Source organism: Leptosomus discolor, chromosome 2 (assembly GCF_034619465.1).
Source record: "Leptosomus discolor isolate bLepDis1 chromosome 2, bLepDis1.hap2, whole genome shotgun sequence".
NCBI lineage: Eukaryota > Metazoa > Chordata > Aves > Leptosomiformes > Leptosomidae > Leptosomus > Leptosomus discolor.
The window spans coordinates 51,147,478-51,174,642 of record NC_141392.1 but is presented as its reverse complement, the minus strand read 5'-3'; the positions used below and the strand labels follow the sequence as shown (position 1 = coordinate 51,174,642).

General features: G+C 37.3%; 1 protein-coding gene across 1 annotated transcript in view; it reads left to right on the top strand.

Annotated features, from left to right (window-relative positions):
• The first annotated feature begins 530 nt into the window (after positions 1–530).
• Positions 531–27,165, top strand: part of PACRG (parkin coregulated) — a 239,031-nt gene continuing 212,396 nt past the window's right edge. The window contains exon 1 of the mRNA XM_086461063.1: positions 531–683. Within this exon, the coding sequence (XP_086317189.1) occupies positions 537–683 (147 nt within the window). The 5' untranslated portion in view covers positions 531–536. The remainder of the gene's footprint in view (positions 684–27,165) is intronic.

Sequence of the window (27,165 nt, the reverse complement as noted above, 5' to 3'; positions counted from 1 at the left end):
CGCTGGGGTGAGGCGGGAAAGGCTCCGCGGGGAGAGGAGCGGGTGGCGATGGAGGGGTCGGGGTGGACTTAGAGTGGGCGTTAGGAAGAGATTGCTGGCGGTGAGGGTGGTGAGACACCGGCAGAGGCTGCCCAGAGAGGTGGCACAAGCCCCATCCCTGGAGACATCCAAGGTCAGGTTGGCCGGGGCTCTGAGCAACCTCATGTAGCTGAAGGTGTCCCTGCTCACTGCATGGGGGGTGGGCTAAGTGACCTTTAAAGGTCCCTTCCAGCCCAAACTGTTCTGTGATGCTAAGGAGGAGCGGGAGCGGAGGGGAGGAGGCGGACGAGCTGGGGTGCAGAAGGGGGCTGGGGGGCGAGCAGGTGTGTCAGGGGCCAGGAAAGCGCGGGAGGGGTGCGGGGGGCATCGCTGGTTGGGAAGGGAGCCGCGGGACACCGACGGCCCTTTCTAACTCCTTGGGGGCGGGGCGTTGACGTGCGTTTGGTTTTTTCCAGTCTGTGTTTTGCTCCTCGTCCGTCGCTGACGCTGGTGGGGAGATGGTAGTGGAGAAAGCGGGCTCAAGCCCCCCAAAGCCCGTAGGTGACAGGTGCCCCCAGCAGCACAAGCCGCTGCTGCCCGTGAAGAAAAGCAAGCAGCAGGTCTCCGACGGATTCACTGTTAAAGCCATGATGAAAAACACCGTGGTATGTTTGCTGCTGGTAGAGAGGTGATGTTAAAATTTACTGTTACGTGTCCAGGAAGCACGGCGAGTTAGAGCTGGGGATAAAGCGTGTCAGGAAGGTGTGTGAGTTGCTCACACTTTGTCTGGAGTTTGCTGGTTGCTGAAATTACCCTCAGGCTTTACAGAAGCACTATCATGAGGTAACTCTCTATGCCGGTGGAAGTTGTGACGCTTTGCTTCCAAGCGTATTGCTTTGGTGACACAATTTTTCTGTGTTGTTTTGTATCGTCAATGCACGCTCTATTAAGCTGTCAGCCTGTAGAATTGCATGCAAGGCTTACTACCTCGCGTTAAGCAAAATGCTGTCAAATGATACTGTAGTATTATTTGAAAGTGTTTTCATACACTGGCACAGCGTGGTCTAAATTTGATGTGAATGTCACGTAGGATGGCAAAGATCTGGAAAACACATTCATTGTTAAAATAAACTTGAAAAATAATAAAGAGCTTCAACACGGTATGGGAGAATACTAAACTGGAAACAAACGCTACTTCCTCAACTCATACTTCAAAGACAAAGAGGAGTTGATCCAGTGAACTTCACTTTCAGTAGCAGTCCCAATTTGTAACAAATTTACAAGTGAGTGAAAAAGCTAGGATAAAGGCCTTTCAAATTGTTTAATATTGTTTTATTTGTCTACTTTTGACCGATTTTAGGAATAAAAAAAAGCTAGTACAGAATGCAAATATTCAACGTGTAAGTGAATGAGCTAATATGAGCACGTATCTGTGCTTAAACTCCCAAATCGTATTTTTCTTTATTTGGACACAGTTCAAGGTGTTAGCAAAGCCTTGTGTTCTTAAGGCTTTTTTTTGTTTCTATAAATTCTTCTGACAACAGCTATGAAATACTTTATTTCCCATGTTTTGCTGAAACAGTCTTCCTGGAGCAGTCTCTCTAGACTTGTTATCTGTAAGAGCATCCTCTTAAAAACCCAAACAAGTCCATTTTTAAACAAATTTTAAATGGAGTAGAAATCATGTGCATTAAAAACTTTTTCCTTATTAGTAAAACTAAAACATGGTGGGGAAAAATACAAGGCAAAACCAACCGCAAAGCCCTTTGTTTTAAAGATTGTTTGGTTTGTTTGTTTTAAATTCTAAAGCTGTGTGGGACAAACTATAACACTTCAGCGAGTTTAAAGATTAATTTTTAAAAGACGTTTCGTCTTCCCTTGACAAAATTCAAGTCATGGATATTTGCATGCATTTGTTTACACCTCGATCTGTAAAAGAGACTTGATTTTGTCCAGAAGAATCAGCAGTTTCAGTGGAGTTTGAGAAATACATATTTAATTTTTAAAAAGGAGCTTTGACTTGTGAACAAATCTAGCTATGAGTTTAATCAGAATTTAAGTTTTCCTTTAAATATATATGGAGTTTTAATGTTTATGGCTGCAATTCTAACTTCCTAAACATTAACAGAATGGTAAATCATGTGGTGCTGTCATTAAGTGACAGTAGACAGGTAAATCTGTTGCCTTTGGAGCTACTCATTGAATCATAGAAATGATGGTCTTCTGGCACAGACCTCTGGAGCTCATCTAACCCCGCTTCCCATCTGAGGTGGGCCTGTCACTAGCACTTGTTCAGGGCAGTCGTGGGTTTCCCTCGCTAAGCTCTGAAGCTCTCCAACATCAGAGATTCCCTGACTTTCCAGGCAACCTGTTTTGTTGCTGCCCTGCCTGCCTGTCCCCCTGCCTGCCCCCTTGGCACCCTGTCAAAGGTAGGGTTAACAGTGTTCTGACTGCTCCACAGGTTCTGCTCATGCCTGGGTAGGAAGCAGTGAAACTGTTAGAGGTCCTGGAAGATTCATAGTGCCAGGGCTGCAGTTTGTAAAAGCTCTGAGTGAGGACAGGCAGCCACTGGGATAATTTCCCAGAGGTCAACGTGCAAAAAAATCAGGACAGAATAAGGAGTATCTCACTGCCACTCTGTCTGTGCAGAAGTGGGTGTCCCTTTTCTCTTTTCCAACTGGTTAAATGGAGCTTCAGATTTATTGAGTACTCACTTGTCAGAGGTTGACCTCATCAATGAAGTTCTCATGGAAGGCTTAGGAGTTGACTGGAGGGTTGAAAGCACAGCAGGCAAATATAGTTAAGATGTGGTAATTCTTTTTGTTAACAGCATGACAAGGCATGGGGTTGGCAGCAATGTGTTCAGTATCTCCAGGTCAAATAACTAGGTACAGATTAATAGCCTTTGGTGCAAGCATGCAGTGAATCTCAAACTTTTAGCATGGAGTCTAACAGATTACCATTTTGCATATGTGACTGTAAATACTGTAGCAAAGCTTCCATAATTCTCTGATGTAGCTTGTGCAAAGAGCGTTTTACTAAGTCATTTTTCATGAAAGTTGCTGGGTAAAGTTTTCATCCCTGGTCTGCTTTCATAGCCAGTAGTAGAATAGCCAGTACAGAAATTAAGTACATAAAATATTCAAGACTTTCTTAGCTCTGGTTAAATCTGAAATTTACTTATTGAAATACATTACTCTAGTAAATATTCACCAAAAAATTTGTTCATGATCTGAGGAGAATGTTTTGGTTTACGTTATTCCAAAACTGTAAATTCATATAGCAGTTTGGATTACGAGCAAGATCCAATAAAGGTCTTCTACACTAACAGGGTAGATACTGTGACATTTACATTTTAATTTTGTCCTCCAAGTGGAACCAAGAATGCCATGTTATGTGCTCATACTTCACATGTACTGCATGGGTAGAATTAGGAATATAATTAAAAATTAATATGCAGACTAGCAAGTAGAAAAGTGTCTGTACGTGAGTGTGGATGGTGGATGGCAGGAAGATACTTCTGTTCAATTCTGATCATTTTCAAGTGGTCGTTTCTCTATTTTCTGCAACTGTACATGAGAGATTAAAGTGTTAGTGCCACCCTTTTCTGTAATAAAATGGTGGTAACAGCACTTTTTCAAGGAGAGGATTCATTTTTTTACTTAAAGGGAACTGTAGAAAGGGAATTCCAGTCTATCTCCTAACTTTTAAAAGATTCTTAAGCAACAATTTAGAAGAGTACTGAAGTGAAAAAGATCACAGAGGGAAAAGTCTCCACATGTCCTATCAAAGTGCTCTTACTGTGCCGCAAAGAGTTAGGATTCATAGGGCTAGCAAGTGGCAAGGTAGGAAACTCACTAGACAGTATAGTTTAGTGCATACATCATTCATACAGAAGTTTTGGAGGCTTTGGGTTTTGGACTTTTATGTGCGTCATTGCTTGCTAGAATAGATCTGATGTTTTTGGAGTAGAACTGGAACTTAAGACATCCCCTCCTGAGTGCTGAGCCAATAAAACTATGAAAGGATGTTCTTTTTTTCCTGTTTTTCCTGAACCTTGAATTCCTCACTAAAAAATGGCAGAGCTTCATCAGGAAAGGAGTTTAGCTTTCCTCTACAGGTCCTCCTTTAGTAACACTCTTACCAGGTAAGTTGAACTATCCTTCTGCAGCATGTGAATTTGAACTCCTCTGGCCAGAATACTGAATTCAGATTTTCTTCCTCACTTAGTGAGTAAACCAGTAGATTTTGTACAGAAAATATCGGTATTACATCCACCTGTATTCCATGAAATCAGTCAGAAACTGGTGTTAGTGGCGGGCCACTTCCAGCCTGTATGTAAGGGGTAAAGTGAGAATGTCTACTAGATGGCCTTAGAAGGGGAGCTGTGTTAAGAATTGCTTTGTTCCTGGATTTCAAAAACCAAAGCAGAGCTATTCAACCTGGCGGCCTTAGTCTACGTGCAGAAGTACAGCTCCCGTCTCCTAAAAGAATTGTAATTGTTTATAAGCAGAAAAAATGCTATTTAGATTGCAGTTCTGGATTTTCATCCCTCTGTTCCTCATTTAGGATTCTACAGTCTGTATGTATGGGAATGAGTTCTCAGTCTTTGTTGTTAAACTCCTCTTTCAAGCCATTAGCAGTAATGTGTGTTGTGAAGGACTTTCTTACTGTTTACCCTTTGATAACAAACTCTCTACAACTACCTTGCTCTCTATGACTACCTGAGAGGAGGTTGTAGTGAGGTGCGGGTCGGTCTCTTCTCCCAAGTAACAAGCGATAGGACAAGACGAAATGGCCTCAAGTTGTGCCAGGGGAGGTTTAGGTTGGACATTAGGAAAAATTTCTCTACTGAAAGAGTGGTCAGACATTGGAACAGGCTGCCCAGGGACGTGGTGGAGTCACCATCCCTGGAGGTGTTCAAAAACTTGTAGATGTGGCGCTTCGGGACATAGTTTAGTGGGCATGGTGGTGTTGGCTTGATGATTGGACTTGATGATCTTAGAGGTCTCTTCCAACCTAATGATTCTATGATTCTGAAATAACTCATAGCAAGAGTTTAATTTTAACCATAGAGATAATGTGGTCTGTTTACATTCTGAAACCTGTGATTTGACGTTCTATTTATGTTCGTCCACATTGTGTAACTAAAACTACTTTTGTTATTTACCTTGTAGCAGTAACAGTTTCTGATCTGATTTTAAGGCTATAGGAAAGCATTGTTTACAGGAAAAAGGTTTTACCATTCTAAAGTAATAGCTAATTTCTTGGAAAAGGCAGTACATTTTGGGGCAAGTAGATGTCAAGTTAGAGGAATGTTTTGGTAAATGTTTATTGCGCAGTAGTAAGTCCATCTTGGAGGAACTGCTCCAGTTTAACAATAGCAATTTTGCACAATCTACAAGTATACTTTATGAACACCGTGAGTCAATTTAAACTGTCAGTGCTCTGGAAGGCAGTCCTACCTCCCTCCTATTTCAGCCTGTTTGTTACTGCTGCCCCTTATTGCGCTCACATTTGTACAAATCCTGCTGAAAACTACTCCAGCCTATTTAAGCAAACGGTGTTGAACTGCAGTCTTTGTGACTGAGGCAAGCAAAGCTCATGCTACCACCAGGCTCCTCTGTCCTGCCCTCCTCCCAGTCCTGACCACATGCTTCTGTCTCTCCTTTTGCATGTACATTGGCGTTTCTTGCAACTACAAGGGAGGATAGATCAGCTCTAACAGCTGTTGAGTTAACATGCAAGAAGAGGAAATGGGAATATGTTGTCAGCCCAAGCTGTGTAGGTGGGAATGTCCCTCTTGGCAACATCGCCGTCTTAATTCATTTAAAACCAGTTATGAAACCGAGTTCTAGCAGAGTAATTCCACAAGTATTTAAAGCAGCATAAACTTGCACCACGATTGAAAGGTTTTCGTCCCTGCACATTTATTCCTTGTGCAATGTAAACTTTTGTATGGCTGCGCCGTGAACCGGACTGGAGTCCTGGTTAGACCTAGATGAAAAGCAGCTCGGCATTTTTATTCATAGCAGTGCAGACCTGACGTACAGTTCGGTAACAGCGTAAGCTAACGAAAGCTGTGGATGCTACAGCCCTGCCTGCTTCTGCTCCATGTTTGTACCTCCTCCTTTGGGCCAATACTGATAGTCATGCAGCTGCATTGATGAGGTACTTCTGTTGCATTAGATCCAAACATGAAAAGCTTCAACGCAAGGAGATTTTTATTTCCCTTCATAAAGTTACTTTCCTTTCCAATTCCATGCTTGTTTTTACTGTAATGACCACTTTGATAGTATAATATAAAAGCAGAATACACAGAAAAAATACTAATGCTTAGACCATTATGTCTTCTAAATGCCTGTATTTCATATTATAGTTTCCAGCTATAACTTATATGGCTTAATCATACCGGTCTTGTTATTTCAAAATACTTTAAAATCATCCCTTAATTTTTGCAAATGTGGGAAAATGTTGATATTGTTCATAGTTGCACTGCTTAGATGATAAGATTTGTTTAATATCCTCAAGCATGAACAAATCATGCTGTTTCATTTATGAAAATCTTTTACACGCTTGAATCTCCAATAAGTCTTTTTTTTTTATAATTCAGTAATATGACTTAAATAATAAGTGAATGATCAGTTAGACTCCATTTCATGTTTTTGAATGACGTTTCTTGTTGTCTTGAATCACTTCACTTGATTCACAATATTTTATGTAGAAAAAGACCTTGGAAGGTTTTAAATTTCATACCTAGGGGAGGTAAATGTAAATGGAATTTAAATCATGATGACAGTGGCGTTTCAATACTCCTCTACTAATCAGGTTTTTTATGAATTAATGAATAAAATATTCTAACTGGAGACAATTACAGAGATAGTTGTCAAATTCTGTCAATTCTTGCGTTGGAATTAAACTATTTTGAACTTTGCAAATTGAAACATATAAAAAAGGAAATGTCAGACTAATTTTTTTAAAATATATGAGAGAAAAGGTCTTACAGTTTCTGTGTTTACAGAAATCTGTGGTTACAGATTTCATACAATCCTGCAGTGTTCTGAGTGTGTGGGTATCTTCATCTGGTATTTCATTGAATCAAGAGGGCATTTTCAGATGTTTGACTGCAAGTGTAGGCATTCAGAACAAAATATTAGAAAATAGATAATAGTAATATTCTCAGAACAGGATTTTAGCCATCAACTTGCTGCGTAGGAAGTTATCTGAATACCTGAGTTATACTCCCATGTGCAGCTGGGCCTGCCCCTAGAGCTAGCCAGCACAAAGTGTGAAAGAGATTATTTAGAAAGCATCTGCCATACACATTTCTCAGCACCCAGACTCCAGAACAGTTTCCAGAGAACATATGTACATATTCTTTCTTTCAACTTGATATCATTCATTCCAGCTAAGGAAAATCTTGGCCGCTCTGTAGGCTTCAGCCTTTATCTTAGTCTTCTCCCTATTAGTTGACTGGGGATGCTGTAGCATACCTGGAGTGAGTTCCGTGAAGAGCCATCAATACGGGGTTTGGGAGCACATGTTCCATGAGGAGAGGCTGAGGGAACTGTATTTTTTTCAGCCTGGAGAAGAGAAAGCTACCAGGGTACCTACTGTTATTAGGTCCTAACAGACCTGATAGCCCAGTAGCTATGAGAAGGCTGTCAGGAAGATAGAGCTAGTCTGTTCACTTTGATAAATGATGGGAGGACAGGAGATGTGAGTTGAAACAAGGTGTTCAGAAGGGTGAAAAGCTTCTTCACCGTGAGGATCGTCAAGCAGTGCATCAGGTTTCCTGTAGCTGTGAAGTCTGCTTGGAGGTTTTAAAGACCCAAATTGAAAAATGCCCTGAGCAACATGGTCTGATCTCAGAGATAATCCTGCTTGGAGAAGGAAGTTGGACTGGAAACTTCCTGAGGTCCTTTCCAACCTGAGTTTTCCCATGATTCTACCTCTTCCTCCATAAGAGGGTGGCTTGTGGCTACTCCATGGCTCTGCTACTACTAAGGTCAGTCAAATTAGTGATGATTAAGTGACTCACAAACTGGGGGAAGAAAAAGGAAAAAGCCATTTGAGAGTTTTTGCTTTAATAGCTTTGCTGCTTTTCTGAAGATGTGATGGGAAGGGGGTGATGAATACAACTGAGAAGAAACTTTATTTTTCTGGTAAGTTGGTCTCCCTTCTGACCCTCAGAATAACTAATAACACCATATTGGTCTGGTTGTAATAGTGAACTACATCATAAATGTAAGGTTGACTTTATAAACACATTTGAGTCAGCCTGCATCAGTGCTTGGGTAGCAGCGGCATGTGCTTATCAGCTGAGATCCCTATGCAGCTAAGTCTTCTTATACAGTCTGCTCCAAGAAATGTGCAGCAAGTACTGCTGCCAAGTACGCAGTGAATGCTGTGAGGAATTGAAGCAGCAGGCCCTGCCTGTAGCTGTCAACCTCTGGATGCTGTCCCTTGTCTCACAGTCTCCTCTTGTCACTGCTATAACTTAAATGACGTTGGAAGTTTTAAGTGGGTGAAGGTGACAGGAGAGGTAGCGTAGTGGCATTTGCACTAGAGAAAGTAGTGGGAGAGCACTGGTGAAACCAGGAGAGGAACTAAATGACCCTCCCCAAAGTGGGGACCTGGGTGATCACTAGCCCAATATGATTTTTGCTATGGCTGCGCTCCCCGAACTTATGCACTGATGTGCTGAAGCCAGTTGTTGCCTTGTTGCGGGCAGAGAGGGCTGGAGTCCATACCAGGGAAATGGACGTTTTCTTTCTTTTCCTGTCCAATACTTCCAGTTAATATATATGCCTGGTCTACGTTTAACTGAAATGATCTGGTAAGGCTTTGAAGGGGTCAGGTAGGTTTTGTTTTTTTCATGAAGTTTTCTTAACAATTTTGAAATTACAATTACGGCAAAGCCAAAAAAAAGTAGCAAACAGTATTGTTGGTACATTGCTAAGTTTTCTAGACAATGTGATAGAAAAAATAGTGTGAAAGACTGAGTGGTTCCTCCCAGCAACAGTTGATTCCTTGATATACATGAAATTCATATAAGCAGTTTGGCATAGCTTTTCGTTTTGATAGCAGTTACATAATTTTTGCTGGAAAATATACTGCGCTCTGATAAATTCCTTTCTTAGATAAAACACATGTCAGATAAGATGTAGTTACATAGGTCCAGTATGAGGTCATAATGTGCTGAAGGCTGCATTATGGAAGTTTTGTGTTTAACAGTTACACTCTGACTCTGTGGATACATTACAAATATTATGCTTATTATAGTTGCAAATTTTGGTCTCTGGTGGGTGTAAGTAGAGGCGATGTGTGTAAGTAAAGGAATTGCTTCTCAGAGCAATGTAATTCTAGAGTCAGATAGACCCTCTATAGAACTTCATTTGGGTCTCTTACTTGACAAGACAGGATTCTGATGCAATAATAAAACCTGCCTGAATTATAGCAGGATAGTAATTCAGCTTTACATACATTTGTGATGGTATTTTTAAGGTCTATTTAACAGTTTGCGTGCTTGTGTTTGAAAGCGAGATTTTTCTTTAAAAAAAATTACTCTTCATGTTTCTGTAAAAGGGGATGTCAAGATCTTGATAGCAAGAATGAATACAGATTTGTTTTCAGTTTGATAATAGAAGTATGTGGATAGCGTGTTGTGCCTTAATTGAAAGCTAATGTCATTAGCCTGTTCAGGATCCAGACTAGTTTTGTTTAGGGTGTTGGTTTTTTTCTGATGGAAGACTTTTTATCACTTGTGTAGAGTAAAAAATTGTATACTGCAGTCAGGACAAAAGTTCTGCACAACGTGTGACAAAGTTAAAACATAAGATACACCATAGAAATGAGTATGCAATGAAAACTCTTGAATGCCTTGAAGCAAGTATGGCATACTGTTAAGTTCCTACGTAACAACCATTTGGAGGAAGAATGGGTCTTTAAACTTATGTTTTGATGCCTATTTCAATAGTCATAAGCATATTACTGAGATTTTTTTTTTTTGTATGGTTGGTAGGCAATACATAGGATTTTGCACAAAAAACAATGTAAATCCAAGTCAAAGGGTACAGTATTTTCTTGCCTGTCTTGTGTGCTTAAGACATCTGTTGGTTTTTGCCATTATCACATGAACATTTTTATTATAACTTTTGTCTCACTGTGCATCTCATTATGATATGAAAGAAAGAACTGCTTCGGCATAAGTTGCTTGGACTTACCCATGTGTTCTTGAAAATATCTGTAGGTATTAAGTCTTCTAAAGTTTAGCGGATCTTTCATTCTTTCAGTAATTGTTCGGGGGGGGGTTCTTTTCTGTAAGATTTGTCTTAATGACAGCTGTTTTATTAAGCCCATGTTTTATGGGATGAAATACTATTTTCTGTATTTTTTATTTCAATTTAAAGGAGCAAGCAAGGCCCCATGCAAGGAGCATTCCTGCAAGGGAGTGAGTGTGCAAGGGCTTGTGCAAGGAGCATTCCTGCATGGGAGTCAGGGTGCAAGGACCTGTGCTATGCTGGGATCATGCAAGGGAGCTCGTACAAGGCCACGTGTGTGAGGCTGGTGCACACCCCTGTGCACACTCCCACTCCTGTGTGCGCCCCCGAGTGTGGCAATCATAGCTCCCTTTTTATAGTAATATTTTATAGTAATATTTGAGGTGTTCTAAAAAAATCTGAAAGCTTTTAATTAGTTTCTTTTTATTCTAAGTCTTGTTGCATAAATTTAGGGGAGATACTTTATGATCCAAGCTTTCTGTTTCAAAATTAATTGTTGTATACTTATTTAGAGAAGACTAGTGGTCTACATTTAAATCTTTAGAAAAAAATAAATTATGCCCTATGCTCTATTGCTAATGATTTAATGTGACATTAGTGTTTTGTATTGGATATCTTCTTGGCTAAAATTATTTAAGCAAAGGTGCGTGCGTACTTTACTGACATTGACAGCCAGAATTTGATAAAGCTTTTTTTTTTTTTTTGCAGACATTGAAAACATACATTCCTACTTCCCAAAGCAGGTCTATTGATCTCTGTCTTTCTGCAGTCTTATCTACTGCTCCATGCTCACTTTTCTCTGACTTTCTTTATTTATCCTCCAGATGTGTCTTTTTTTTGTATCAATGGATTTCTCTTGCAGTGATGTTCAACAGGTGGGTTTTTTTGGGGGGGAGGGCAGTTCCACATGGCTAGAAAACTTTTAGAGAATGTACCTATAAAGCTTCTACCCAGACCTTATTAGAATACCCTAGATAAAAAGTTCTACTTTAAAAAAAATCTCACAGGAATGAGCGCATCATACTTTTAAATTGCAGCTTTGTGGCATATGACTGAAAAAATATTTTTCACAGGAAGTATACCTGTATTAGCTGATATTTTTACATCTTTTTGTACAGTGTTTTACTAACTCATCTCATGCCATTCTAATTTGTGTACCCTTCATTTATTTTGTAAGGTTTTAGATTAATAGAGTAAGTTCAGAGGAACAATTAATACAGCTTGATTTGATCTTGTGCGTAATATAGTTCGTCAAATTCAGAAAGTGATTGCTGCATGAAATGTGTAACTTCTAGTTAAGCTAGAAGATATGGGGTTTTTTAGAAAGTAATGCAACCCGAAGGTAATGGTGGTGTCAGAGAGTCCATTATATCTGTAATTTATGCCAATGTTTAACTTAACCAATGCAATACCATTAGAAATTTTCAGTCCAGACCTATATATAATTACCACAAAATAGTCAAATTTCACTGTGTGAATGTTTTAGAGTTAGACAACAACTTACAGAGAGATGCTAACTTTAAAAATCCACAAAAGAAAAGTTTTAGCATACTTCAGACTTCTACTTAAAACCTGTTTAAGTCATGATTATTTTATGAGCTTCTAGTATGCCTTTGGACATATTTAATGTGTATTACAATATTGTTATTCAGGACAACAGTCAAGTTTTAGTATTTTAAGTATCTGAAGGCTTTTGGTCATTCAATTGTTCATCCAAAATGAAGAACTCAGTGCACTAAAAGTGTATAACATTCAGCACTTTACTTTAAAAAGGCAAAATAAGTTCAGTTGTACCAGTGTAAATCAGTGATTTACACATTTAAGCTTGCATGAAATTTCACAAACTCTGTCTACTGTTATCTGACAAGGGAATCTTTATAACAGAAATGTTAACTGTGTCAACCATTGACAATACTGTGCCTGACAATAGTATACAATGTTCAGATCTTTGGATATAAATTTTATTGGGGAACTTACTGGGTTTTAATAGGGTTGCTTCTGTTTGGATTGTCATTTTTCCTTTTCCCTGTCACCAGATAGAATTGAATTTTTTTTCAGCTTAAGTGAGAAAACAAATGACTCTTTAGGAGAAACAGAACAATTCTTCCTCTATTGTACAGTGTTCCAGTAAACATTAATAACAAAGTATGTATTGGGGGGATATATTAAAATACATTTGCAGAGGTAATCACTAAATTGCCACTAATAAATCAGTTAAATCTAGACTTTTTCTCCTGTTTGATATTCCTTAAGTTGTTCTTTATCAGGTCATCCTTAAGTAGGATTTAGGTGATTATTCACCATATTTTATTCTATTTGTTTTTGTTTTTTTTTTCTTTCGGCAAGTGGAAGATTATGAGCTCTCATTCTTTTATAACATTAAATATTCTTTATTTTCACTAGTTTTAAGTTAATACTTTTTTAACATTGATAACAAAAAAGCTTGCCTGATGATGTGTTTAGCACCAGCCTTTAGCCAACTACGTGGCTAAGCACTTCTCAACTTGTAAAATACAAGCAAAATGTTTGTTCTGATTGACAAAACACTTCCTTTGAAAGCAGCTCTAGCCGAGGTGTGCATATGACCTTTTCTACTTGAGAACTCACAGGTTAGAATTCATACTTCAGAGAGGCTAAATGCACATCAGCTGACTCCTAATTGAATGTTCTTACCAGTATAGGACTGGAGGTAGACTACCTTGTGTTAGAAGTTCTCCTAAAGCCTTAACGCTTGTGTTCTTAGCTCTTGTGTGGCCTACTGGGCAAAAACAGTTTTGTAGTTGAGTTCTCAGGATATGCTGCTGGGAAGTGAAAGTTGTAGACTTGAAATTTTGTGGAAAGAGAAATTAAGAAAGTCACCACCTCCTGAGCTTGTATTGTAACTCCTAAATAAATATGCAAAAGATGGAAATATTATTTAATGGGACCTTCTTGAAAGCAGGTTTTAGTCTTCAGAAAAGAATTTCATGGTCCGCATTTTCAGTAGGCAGGTATATTGCTTTTATAGTCTTGATTCAAGTGACTGAACTCCAAAGAGGAATGGAAATTCACATACATCCCTGTATTCAGCATCCTGTAGGTATTCAGCATGTCTCCCCACACTTCATCGTTTTCAGTTGCTGAAGTGTCTTGTTCTTTTCACCAACAATTGAAGGAGCCTGGGTTCAGAGCCTCATTTAGGCTCTTTGAATTGCCCTGATGTTGGGGGCTGGTGTTCAACTGTTAGACCATGTTTTTCACTTTGGGTTTGTATCATGCATAACTCAATGGGACGACAGTCTTTAATTGAGTGTCTAGAAAATATTATAATGTAAATATTGGGTTTTAACTAGTGGGAGATTAAAAAAAGTTCCACTTAGCGTAATATGTTCATTATATGGAGTGGATTCTGTAATCCTCTCTAGCATCTACTACTGACTCCTTTAGCCTGTATTTTCAGGTTTCTTTATTCTTTCTTTCTGCAGTCTGTTTCATGATTTTCTTCATCGCTGTCTGACTGCTTTAGATGTATGCTGACTTTACTTCAGGGTCCCATAGACCCACTCTCAGAGACAGAGTAGTTCACAAGGTATCCATTGAAGGAGCTATTATGGCATCTTCTTTTCTTGCAAGTCACAAACTGTCTGATTAAATTGATCATTTTGCATCATGTTTTTCCAGAGAAAGAAAATAAGATGTGGTTTTAAGGAAGACCTTCATAAACATTGTCGTGGTTCTCGTGTTTTTAAAAGGACTCTGTAAAGCTGTGTAACATTTGCAGCCTAACCACTGGAAGATTATGCTACTAGATGAAGAAAAACAAAGTGAAAATAAACCATTGCACCAGGTACTTCAATAAGCATCCAAACTAACAAAGCCTCACATCATGCAGGTTTTTTTGTTTAAAGGTTAGTTTTGATTAGTATCAAAAGTAAGCTTTTCCTGCTGATATTTAATAAGGTATTTGGTGTCTAATAACATGAGAGACAAGCCTTTTAATTGGAGCACTCTTCTCTGCTCTCCAGTATTTCCACAAAACATGAAGGCAACTGTTTATGCTTGAAATCTGCCTTTATCTCAAATTCAGTTGAAAATGACCAATCAATACACAATCTTTAGGAATGAAGGCAGGCAAGTGTACACACAGCATGCATGTATAAGCCTTGTTTCCTTATGAAGCTGTTTTAGAAGTGGTACCCGTATGCATTCATTCCATTCACCAGAAAAAACATGAAATAACAAAGGAACTAGATAAAATTGAACTATTGCAAGAAGTGACTCATACAAGGAAGAAAAAGATTTGTTCCTTTCAATCAGAAGCCATTGCTTGAGGGTGAACCAAAATGTCTGAGCACTTAATAACTGAGTTACATAATTTTATTGCAAAGATAAACTCTCTGTCTCAGAGCCTAGACTTCAGTTTTGGAACTACAAGAACATTAGTGACTTCACTGGTTTTCCAGTGAAGTGACTGGTAGTGTCACCCAGGTTGCATCAGCAGCACAATACAAAACTTCTTGTAGAATCAGAATATCTGAAGCACAGTCTTTTTGTCACTTCATTAGAAAGTAGAAGTTCTTTCCCTATAGCAACAGAGGAGAAACCTCTGATTACCTTTCTAGCTTCCATGTTTAGCCTGTAGGTGTTATTCCACAAGACTAAAGGTTAAAGAATCTGCTACTAAGTTTTGTAATTAACCAGTAAGTATATCATTGTTTATTGGGTCCTATTGTTTAACCTCCTGATTTTAATATACTGCAAACATGATTTTAATGAAAAGGTATGACTTATATAAGAAACATTTCTCAAACTTTACTAAATGTCTTCTGATAACATACATTTGTAAACAGGAAGCTAGTCATCATAGTAATACTTTTATTTTGCAAAGACACAGTCAAAGACTGCAACTGCAAAGCTACCAATAAGGCTAAAATTCTAGTGTATATTGAGGAGTTTATTATAGAAAATATGTGTTGTATTAATGAAAGCCAGTCTTACAACAATAAGTTCTTAAAATAGAATGAAGTGGTAGAGAAAAATAAAAGGCATGGAGAAAACAGTTGCTTTGTAGATAAACCAAATATCTGTGTTCACATGTTACTGAGAATAAGACAAAAGGAGTTTTATCAATGTTCATTAATATAAAATATGGGATTGTAATTTATGGAATCTATATGAGTAAATCTGTGAGATTAAAGTGTTTTTTCTACTTGCGTAAGTGACGGACAATTTATAACATGGAACTACTGCTTAATTTCCCAGCTCCTATGTAGAAAATTGTATCTCGGGAACAGTAATAAAAGGAATTCTTCCAAGAAGAGGCATTTTATGGAAAATAACTGTTAGAAAACTTTGTTTTAGATATAAAATGGTATGAATGATAGAGGTAATATGGTATCATGGGATAATAAATTCTCACCATGTTGATAAAAATCCATTTTTGCATTCTTTTTAAAAAGCATTTATTCAGTGATCTGTGAGTTCAGTTAATAGGCTTATGGGACATAAATATTTACTGACAAACTTAATTTGCCCTCAGGTACTAGATGAAATGTCATGGTGAAAGCTATGGTAATTTTTATAGTTTTCAAGAAGTCAGAATTTTAGTCCTGACATAGGAATATGTATTGGATACTTAATTTAATTTTTCTCAGAGTATATATTTTTTTGTTTAGTGTCCTAAATAGCTTCACATCCTGCATTAATATGTTACTTTTTAATGACTAGATATGCTTTCTGTGGGCTACAAAAAATTGAAAAGAAACTGATAGCTGAGGACTTCAGTGCTGAAGAGTGTAAAGTATGGAACAATAAGCCTTTTTTCTTTTCTGCTATGGGGCCTGTATTTATGCTGTTTACATTCTCAAGATAGTATGATTTACTGTTTCTGTGCTGCAACCAAAATTGAGTATCAAAGTATAACTCCTTAACCTGAAAAAACCTCATAATTTTCCTAAAAACTTGAGTAGCAGAAGTTTTGATATTTTCAGAATTTGTATACAAAAACCTTAATGGAATATAAGAAAGAGAAAAAGCCGTCCCATTTACAGTTGAAGTTTTTTTAAGACTTAAATGAACCAGCTAAGCAGAACTTGAATTTAGGTGTCGAAAACTAAAATATACATGCTTATCCTTTAAATCCCTAATGTTTTGAAGTATGATATAAAGACCTGGAGAATGATAGACCAAACTGAATTTTTGAGTTATTCATGTCATACTCAGCTACAGTGTTTGTACTATTCCAGATTGAAAGTGAATAGTCGATAATAACATCAATGTACAGCTGGAAAATATGAAAGCAAAGATGGTGAGGGTGTGTATGTATGTATGGCTGGTGGCACTATTTGTGGATTGACGCTCAGTGAAGAATCAAGAGGACCTAAGTAACTTAGTTTTGGCCAGCTCTTCAATCTCACTTATGGCATTCAGAGTGCACTAGTGTTCCTGGTAAACCATCTCCTTTCCAGCACAGCCACAAGGAAGATGTATGTGTACCTCATCAAACCTCTCAGCAGTGTTTGGCACTGAGTATCTTCTAACTGTCTTTTTTTTTTTTTTTTTTTTTTTCCCAGTACCAGAGCTTTCTTTCTCTTATTCCAGTAATTTTTTAACAATACATCCAGGTTTTTCACAAGAGCCTTAGGTCTGCAGTCCATCTGTGTTTGAAGGAATGAAATAAAATAAGGAATCTGCTAGTTTCTGTAGCCACTCAAGAAGTATGTTGTCTCAAGGTCTCTCATAAAGTTTTGCATTAAACAAGACAAGAGGCAGTACCAATCCTTGTAGCATCACACAAGTAAAGGCTTTCAGCGCTAGAAAGAAACCACCCATCAGAATTGTCTTGAAGCTGACTGACAGGAATTGACCTATCCAGTTCAGGGTGACTGATTCATTTCTGCCGGTCTCCTAGGCAAGTCGGCAGCACATGCTGATCTTCAGTGTCAAACACTGCTGATAGGTTTAATGAAGTAAGCATGGATATCTTCCTCTTGGCTGTGCCAGAGAGGAAATACTTCGCAAGCAAGACTAATGCACTCTGAAAGCTGTTACCAAGTCTGAAAGCCCGACTGCCCAGATTTAGGTCATTGGCTGAGAATTCAAATTCTGTGGAAGAGTATGTTGGTTTGGGTTTTTTTTTAAATTATTTTTATCATTTTTCCAAATAATAAAAAGCTATATTACATAGTAGCTGGATAGAACATTTGGTCTAAGAGGAGTTTTTTAGCCTGGGCAGTAACACTGTTCTGATGACTGCCTTCATTGTGAAAAAGGTTTTTCTACCATCTAGTCAGAATTGCCTTTATTGCAATTTGTGACCATTGCCTTTTTTTTTTTTTTATGTGGATCTCTAGAAAGAGCCTTACACATCTCTACTGTGCCCTCATGCTGGGTGACTGAAGACAGCAATGAGATATCCATTAAGCTTCCTCTTCTTAAGGCTGAACAAACTGTTTCCCTCATCCTCTCCTCATGTGTCGTGTATTCCATCCCCCTCTTCATATTGGTGGCTTTCCACCAGCCTTGCTCCAATGTATCAATGTCTTTCTTGTACTGGGGAGTCTGAAATGTGATCTTGCGCTCTAAATACAGTCTCAGAAACATCAAATAAAGGGGTATGGTGAATTCCCTCGGCGTCTTGTAGCCCAGAATGCAGTTGCCTCATCTCCGCCACAAGGTTACACAACTGTTCAAGTTGTTGTTTGCAGTTATCCCCAAGATCCTGCTAAGCTGCCTTCTAGCCTGTCGGTGCCTGGCCTGAACTCTTTCAGTGCAGAACGTTGTTATTTAGTGTTGCTGAACTTTGTAAATTTCCTGTCAACCAATTTTGCCAGCCTGTCAAGATATTTCTGAATGCCCCCCCTCCAAATTTGATGTCATTCACAAAGTCTCTCAGGGTACCTTCCGTCCCATGGTCCAGCTTCTTAATGAGATGTTGTGTAGGTGAGTATTGAGCCCTGAAGAATGCTTCATGTAACCCCCTACCGGTGGGTCAGCTAACTGCTATCCTTTGGGCCCAAGAGCACATCATTTTCCACCCTCCCTATGGTCAGTTCCTCATGGAGCTCACTTGAAGTAAATGGGATGTAGACTGCCAAATGGCATCGGATGCCATACTACACCTTTTATGAAAGTCTCCATCCCATTAAGATCATGGGACAACTACATCAGCTGCCTGCTCCTTGAGAGTAAGACAGACATACTTCTTGTATACACTCTAATTTTAGAATTTCATTCTCCACCATTTCTTGAAGAGGTGAATTGCATCTCTTATCCCAGTGTGATGAATATAAAGACTATAAATCTAATTTTTATTATATATCACTATTATTCCTCTCTAATCAGCATATCTTATATCTGTTGTTCCTCCTGAAAGTGTGCAGGCCTTTCTATATTTACTATATAAAAATTCACTTAAGTTATATAATTACATTTTCGTGATGCGAGGACAGCGATGTTGTTAGTGTTAACAGCGCCACACAAATGTTACTATGCATTTCTAGATTATGTAGATTTCTGATTATGTAATACAAGTAAAATTTTAGCATACTAACAGCACTAATAAATATTACAATGCAGTGTTTGAAATGGTTTATGAGTTTTGTAGAATTTGAATGCTAGCTTTTTTTCACTTAGAACTCCAGGATCTAAGTTGGAAGAAGTTTTTCTGTGTGGAGAAAAACAGATAGCTAGCTGCTACTTACTTATATTATTGTAATTATATTTGGTGGTGATTAGAATAAATGTGGGATGAATATACTGTTGTATTGGTAGGTTAGAACAAAGCTAGGTGAATAAATTAACCAGCATCATTGGAAGATTCAGTTTTTTGGACATCAGGTAAACCAGATCTACTTTAAACTCCATGGAAGGAAGATAACTAGAAAGTGGCTCTGCTATCTTTCTCATTCTTCATAGTGAAAACAAGCTTGCTATTTTGTACTGTAACCTTTCAAGCTTCACATACTATTGTGTATCTTGACTTCAGTTGATTTTATTGTTTTGGAAGCTGGCCTTTTGCTTTTTGTCATCTTTATAAACAGAGTTCATTAGTATTTTATAAAATCTGTCAGCTATAGGAACATAAGTAGAGAAAACACGTTGAAAAGTTCAATAATCAATATTTATTCTGTAACTAGACTAAGTGAAGGCTTATTTACTCTTCTTTTACTTTTTTTCAATCATTGCGGTCTGACTTTTTGTTACAGGCTTGTTGTGATAGTGTGACAGTGTGCTCCGCCCTGCCTGCCGTAACCTGCCCTTTATTTCCTGTAAGCCTGCTCAAGTGATACATGGATGCATTTGGTGAAAGTGGATTTCGGAGGAGACAGATAACAACACAATAGACAATGTGTCCACCTAACCGCAGCATTGGTCAATGCCCAACTCAAGCCAAATTTGTAAGAAACTAACATCTGTAGTTGGCATGCAAATATGACTATGAGTCAATTATCTTATTTCATAAATAGTGGACAGCCCAGGGCCCATTGAGGTCTCCTGCACAGCAGCAGGCTCCCCCAGAGTAGGGATACCTCTCAAGGCTACTCCTCAAGGTTGAGACATTCCTTGCTGCAACAGATTCTCAATAAGTGATTAATAGCATGCTAAAGTTAGAAATTTTACCTAAAGGATATAAAGGAGTGATTGCACGTATATAATCCTTTAGACATAAACTGTTGACCAAGTCTGAGTCTAGGATCGGATCCAGCTGCACCTAGATTCCTCTGTGAGAAGGAGTTTAGAAAGCAAGGTGGTCCTTTCTGAACTGCATGACTCAACAGTAGGATCTCTCTGACAGTTTTGTCTGACCCTGTCCTCTGTGAAGTAAATAATCAATTTGATGTTGCCATCAAATCTTGTTAAACCACTGTCACATTTACTATCAAAATTTGTTATATCGCTGGTTTATATCAATAAACATATTGCTACTGCTCTCCTATGAGTGAAGTGCATCACTCCATCCGCAACAGATAGTGTGACTCGATGAGTTGTAAAGGGTAGCAGTCTTCTGTATAGCACTTCAGCACTGTATAATAATATTGGCCATATTATATTACTATTTCAGCAATTATAGTAAGATGGTGGCAGTGTATAGGTGTCAAAACTAACTTCTCTATCTTCCATAGCTCAGTTTGCAGACAGTCCGTCTGCAATGTCAGTAGACATTTGGCTTGCTTTTGACCAAAAGGACCACAGTTACAAGTGAGCGGGGGTATAATTGAGCAACAAATTACAGTAAATATGAATTAAACAAAGCATCCCTAGAGCTACATGGCAGAAGTCAAGTGCTACTAATTCTCCGAGTTATTACCTCATAATAGCTAGCATCCTGAAGATGTTCTTCTGTTATTAAATTCTTGCAGAGTGATATGAAATACTGAACAACATTTTTCAGTGTGTGATTCACATTGAGTACTTTATCTCTGGTAATCAGATCACATTGCATAAAGGAAATGTGTATGTGGTTGAATCAAGCAGAATTTAGAGGAAAATCATATTTAAATTTAATTTTATATAGTATTTAGAAGAAGAAATTAATCATCAGGCAACTTTTCTGCATGTGTTTAGTGGATCACATCTTACAGACTTCTGGAGTTGCATGGTCATCAGAAAGTTATTCAGTAAAGGGAAAGGCCAATGATGAATCATTTTCAGATTTTCTATCTTTCCAAAACACTCTATTTTTTTATTTTAAAAAATGTATTGTTATGCTCAAGTTATAATGAAATTTGAAACTTAATTTAAAACTTATCTTCAAATCAGTAAAATAATAATGATTAAAAACTATAGTTTGTCATTTCTGTTACAAAATGCCATTACATTTAACCAGATGTATAGCTAGTGATCCATTGAACTGTATTATAGGTTAATTTATAAGAATTACCTCTAAAAACCTGAAAATATTTAAAGGAAAACAAGTTTTCAAGCGTTGTAGATTGACTCAACTTAAGTATTTTGCTTGTCCTCAAAGTTTTTTGTACTTTGTACTTCAACATATTTGTCCAGGCAACTGAGAAGAATCCCATTTGAGGATTAGTTTTTCTACCTCGATCAGTTTTTAGCTTGTCTGTTAATAATAATTCTATACTGTCCGTTGTAATGGTGGCTTATGTGGTGACTCATAAATAAACAGAGCCACCAACTTAGCTCAGCAAACAGTAATCATATATACACAACTTTCTCCCACTGTTGTGGATAAGGTAAAATGTAACTGAGGGTGAAAAAGCTTAATATTCTATTACGAAATAGACAGAGCTTCTATCTATATTTTTTCCAAATGTTGCCAAAGAATGAGCTCTTTTCTGCAAATTATAAAAAATAGTATTATGTTTTGAGATTATTTTTCTTAAAAATCAGCATGTTAAATAAAAATGTATCCTCTTCATCAGAATGTACATTTTAATTATTCTCAATGTAGCCTATGAATAAATAATATATTTACTGTAATGCTTTTATAGTAACATTTGAGTGATCAGTTACTATGTTTTTACAGGATTTAAGTGGTGAGTATAGAGTTCCATCAAAGTTTGCATTTGTAAGGCTTTTGCACAAGTATTTTATGAAAAAAAGAGAGTAAGACGGTACATGGAACCTGATATTTTCCTGTGCTTCATTAATCTTTTTTTTTTAAAAAAAGAACCTAGATAAAGAAGACCACATTACATCAATTACACAGTTATGCTTTTGTGCTTACGCAAAGCTGGCTAGATCTCTCAGAATGCTTTTATACTTTAGCATCTAAGGTAAGTTTTTGTACTGAGGTATAGTTATGTAGATTTCTGAGTCCATGCACATTTTAATTTCCCTTGTAGAAGTCAGATGAGCTGTATACAAGCAGAGGCGTCCGTTTGAACGGATGAACACTTTTGTGCCAGAAACTGCAGACCTACTGACAGTTCCCCTACTCATGTCAGCTCAGTGAAACCTGGTACAGAGTGTTCCTACATGTGCTGTGATAACCTCTCCGCTCACAGTGGAGCACCTTCACAACACAGGTCTACCAGATTTTTAACACGTGTCTAGTTAACACGTCTGTCAGATTTTTAACAGGCATTACTGAACTGTAAATACATGTAGGTACACAGATACTTGATACAGATACCTGTACAAATATAAATAACTTTGTGTTCCTGTATTTGCACACAGAGACAGCTATATTCACAGTTAAGTTACTTTGACACATTTCTTAAATTCTGTTTTCATACCATTTGGATATGTGATAATTTAATAACCAAACGAAGGTATTTTTAGGTACATGGATGAGAAAGTGTGTGTGTAATCCTAAAGCAAATTTATCATTATTTGTTACTATGTTTGCATAACTAATTAGGTTATATAAATGTGCAGAGGTCATTATTAGGTATTTTTAAAGAGTTTAACCTGTTGGCATAGAATTAGTATGAGAAAATTTAGACCAAAAGTTGCTTTTCATGGTTACAAATTTTTGAAAATAAGAGTTCATAATCACAGTATTACTTGTGCTCTGTCCTCTTACAGCCTTCATGGCATAGCTGGGTAGCTAATAGGGACGTTGCTAGTAATGCTAATACTTAGATGGCAGAACCTTTTCCAACTACCAGAATAATACTGCATACAGACAGGCCTCTGCCGAAGAGAATGCTTGAGAGCTCTCTGAGCTGCTATATATTGGAAGGGGTGTGACAGGAGCCGAAACAAGCCAACCTGTCCTATCTTCAGAACTTGGCTTTATCCTACCCCTGACAAAGCTGTATGCAGAAGAAATAAAAATTGGTTCCCACTCCCAGTAAATGTTTCCCCATGTCCAAGGCATTTTGTTCCTGCATATAGTTTCCCTTCTTTTTTCCTCCTCCTCTGCCTCTGACACAAACACCATATGGTCATGAAGGTATCTTAATATTCCAAGAAAAACGATGAGAAATAGAGAGTTGTTTCATTTGCAAAGGTGGAACTGTTTATTTGTTTGCTCTTTTCTTTAAAAGAGTATGTGGGATGAATTACATAGGAACAAATATTATATTAGTTGTAAAGCACACCAAAATTAGGAAATGCCAGATTCCGGATTGCCTGTGATACCTTAATTACTGCTTCTCTGTACATTTATAATATGCTATAATTTTTGACAATGTTACAGTATACTAATTTTTATTATTCAGTCCTCAGGATAAACTCAGAAGGGTCAGAAATGAGACTGCATTTACAATGTTAACTCTACTGGGTTTAGATTACTTCTTCATTTTACAACATTAAAATCTTCTGCTCAATCACTGTATGCAGACAAATATGACTAAATCTAATAAGCAAGTATCTGGGAAATTAATATATTAGAAATGTGTGTATGTCAGATGCATTTTATTTTAATTATTTGGGAAAATTATTATTCCAGAATGCTAGAATTTATTTGATTGTAGAATACTGATAATAATCAATAATAATTAATAAAGCATATATCTAACTTTCTTTACCATTATGGTGTCCATGCATGCAATTAAGACAAGAATTTCTAGTTGTAAATTTCTAAGCTGCTAAGTGTTACGAACAAAAGATCCTTTAATATGACATTCTTAGGTGGTCAGTCAGAAAAAAAAAAAAAAGGATTATTCCATTCATTGTGAATTCTGCTACTTCTAGTATCTTGATATAGTGATCTTTAGTAAGATGTTCACTTAGTTGTCTATGAGAAAGAATGAACTTCAGTTTGTAGATCTAATTTCAACTTGCTGTTTTATAGCATTTCTTCAAATAGTAGTCATCCAGACAAATCTGTTCTTGAAAGATTCTTGAAGGCTAATTACATATACTATACTGAGATGCATGTTACGTCAATGAAAAAATCATAAATCAGGACATAATTATGAAGTTTAGTAGAGCTAGAAAAGAAAAAAAAAAAAAAAAAAAAAAAAGGAAATTGAGAAGGCATTTTTCCTGGCATTTTTCCTGTTGCAGTTACCATTCTACTTAAAGTTCTATGATTAACATGAATGGAATAACCCTGATAGAGATTTAGGCAAACCTGTAAAAGATTAATGCTGGTTCCCATAGATTTTGTATTTGGGAAGCTGCCATAAAATACACAATTCTTTAAAACATTTCCTGTTAATTTGGTGTGGCATAACATGATTTAATTCTCAAATATAACATGTCATTGTAATCATATGTTACTGGAATTGACTTTTCCTCATCCAGTTACAAGAGAAATATAACTGATTGGCACTTTGCCAACAATAAAGTCCTTGTCTTTACCTGGTGGTGATGATTGTATAACATTTCTCTTTCAAAAACCCTACGGTTTTGCCTTGCCTTTTGAACCAGGTACCAGCTGCTTGATTAGGCATTGCAATCATTAAGAGGCTTTGGAAATTCCAATAATGGATGTAGAATGCAATCCTTTTGCAAATTTTAGGCTTTTGATCCCCAAGAATGTGGAATCCACAACTTAGTCACTAAGCTCCCTATATAGCATCTTGAGGATAAGTGCCATAAAAAATAGTCCACGAAACTTCTGTTCTGAAGAGGTGCCTCTTTTTGTCTATTCAATAGGAAATATGAAACATCTGCTGTCATACTGTATCACATCAACTTAGATTCATCATCTCTGGCTTAGAGGTGCCAGGAGGTACCCTCATTCCCTTGAAATCAAAAGACTGGAGAATTTTTCAGAGAATGAACAGCTACCAGTATTCCTGAAACAAATGAAGTCAGGACTTGCTCCTGTGCCAATGCTACAATTGCTATTCTCTATATAATAAACTAGTGTTTGAAGATTTTGGCTAACAAGTGGAAGTTCTAGATTTCCTTCTCTTAGGCTGAAGTGATTCAGATCCGCTTCTCCCAAGAGGGTCCATATATACACATGTATCCTTAACCTTTCTTATTGCTTTCTGACATTCATGTCAAAAGGGAAAGTGGCCAGAATGAAAAGATTTTAGCTTTTACATGTGGGAGGAGCTGTTTTAGCATGCTAAATTGGCAGAAAAGAAAGCCCTTTTCCCTAAAAATGAATATAATTTTCTGATTAATTACTGCATGGGAACAGCTTAGCATAACCAGATCTAAGGCAAGAGAGGAAAAGGAAGCATTGCACCAAGGATAACGCTTTGTGGCACTGCAGCTTTGAAGATACTAAAAGACATTTTAGTTAGAAAAGTAGATATATTTACTTCTGTCTTTGCACTATTCCCTAGTCTTTTAGATACCTAACAGTGCTTATTTCTAAAGTTTTCAGAAATAACTGGCATCTTTTTAAAGGTTAAGTAAAATGTCATTATAAATTACTGTGATTACACTTTAAGAAAAGCGGGTGAAAATACTGGACATAATTAGAGAATGATTCTAGAAACATCAATGTCTTAAAAACAGTAATAGAAAAAGTGACTGGAGAAGTAAATTGCTGCAGTATAAATGTTGATTCCCAGCAACTGCACACCTTACTCCTTTTTAATTTGAATGCTGGCAAATTTACTTAGTATGTTTGTCCTGGTTTTGCTGCGATAGACTCTTAGGCCAGCTATGGTATGCAGGCTATTAGCGGTTTGAAGCTGACCAGGTGCTTAAGCTAGGAGGGGCAAAAGCCAGGGCAGCTGACCCAAGCTGGCTAACGGGTGTATCCCATACCATAAATGTCATGTTCATTATAAAAGGGGGGAATTGGATGAGGCTAAGAGGGTTTTCTTTTTCTTGTTCTGGCTTTTCTTCTGCTCCTGAGGATGGCTTGTTCATCAGTTGTGATTGCTGCATATTCATTCGCCTGAGTATGACTTTGTATGTTTTTGTTGATATTAGTGCTATTTCGTTACATTTGGTTTTACTTCAGTGCATGGGTCTTCTCTACTTTTCCTGATTCTCTACTTTTCCTGATTTTGTCTCATCTTGGAGCAATGTTAGTATTCATTTACCATTCAGTGAAATGCAAACTTATCATAGCTGGTTGAACAAGAAACCCCAGCTGATACAACAGGTTTACTATGGTCTTTTCAGCATCAAAGAATGATATTTTATCATGCTTGCTTAGATACTTAACAGTGCAAGATAAAATGTCAAAATGTAATTTAAGTACAGTATCTGTTTTTCTTGGTTTTAACTTTGAAAATGTACTGATAAATAGTTTTTACAGCACAATTACTTGTGAATACTCATGTTATCAGTATGATACTGTTTTCAATTGGTTGCCTACAGAAATGTGACTGAGAATATATGCCCTTCTAGAGCTTTGTTGGAAGAGTCATGTTGTGTTAGAGTCAGCAGTGACTTTTGTACTGCATTTGCCATGTCATTTATTTTTCTGAATTTTGAGTACATTCTGAATTTTAAAACTACTTTTAAAAAGTTGTTGTAGCAGAAGCATGCAGATGTGATGATAAAAGAATCGTAGTTCTTATTTTAAAAAAAATGTGATATCAGAGCTTCATCATCTTGCTTTTTGATCGGGTTCCTTGGTTCTAAATTTTGAGTTCTCGTATATTTCATTCCTAGAAATACAAATTTGGTAAACATAGCACTATGAAATCATCGTACAGTCATAACTAAAAGCTTGTTTCCAGTGCACACGTTAGTATCAGTGACTGAATACAGTAAGCTCTCAAAAGTGGATTTTTAGATGCTTGCATTTGTTCTATTTAGAAATTTACAGAGAAAGCTTTCATGGAAAACTTCTTCTATAACAAGCCACAGTAGCATAGTCCACATAAGGTAGACTTAAAATATTACTACAGCTATATAATCCAAATGAGGAAGTCTGCAAAATAGAATATAGTTAGCTCTTACCTTTCTGAGGATTTTTCCCTTCGTCCATGTTGTACTATAGAGCAGTGCTGATACCTGTAGCCTTCAAGGATATGATCAATCAAAACAGTCTTTCTACAATGTCAGTAGATGTAAAACCTGTTACTATTTTGTTTAAAAACACTCT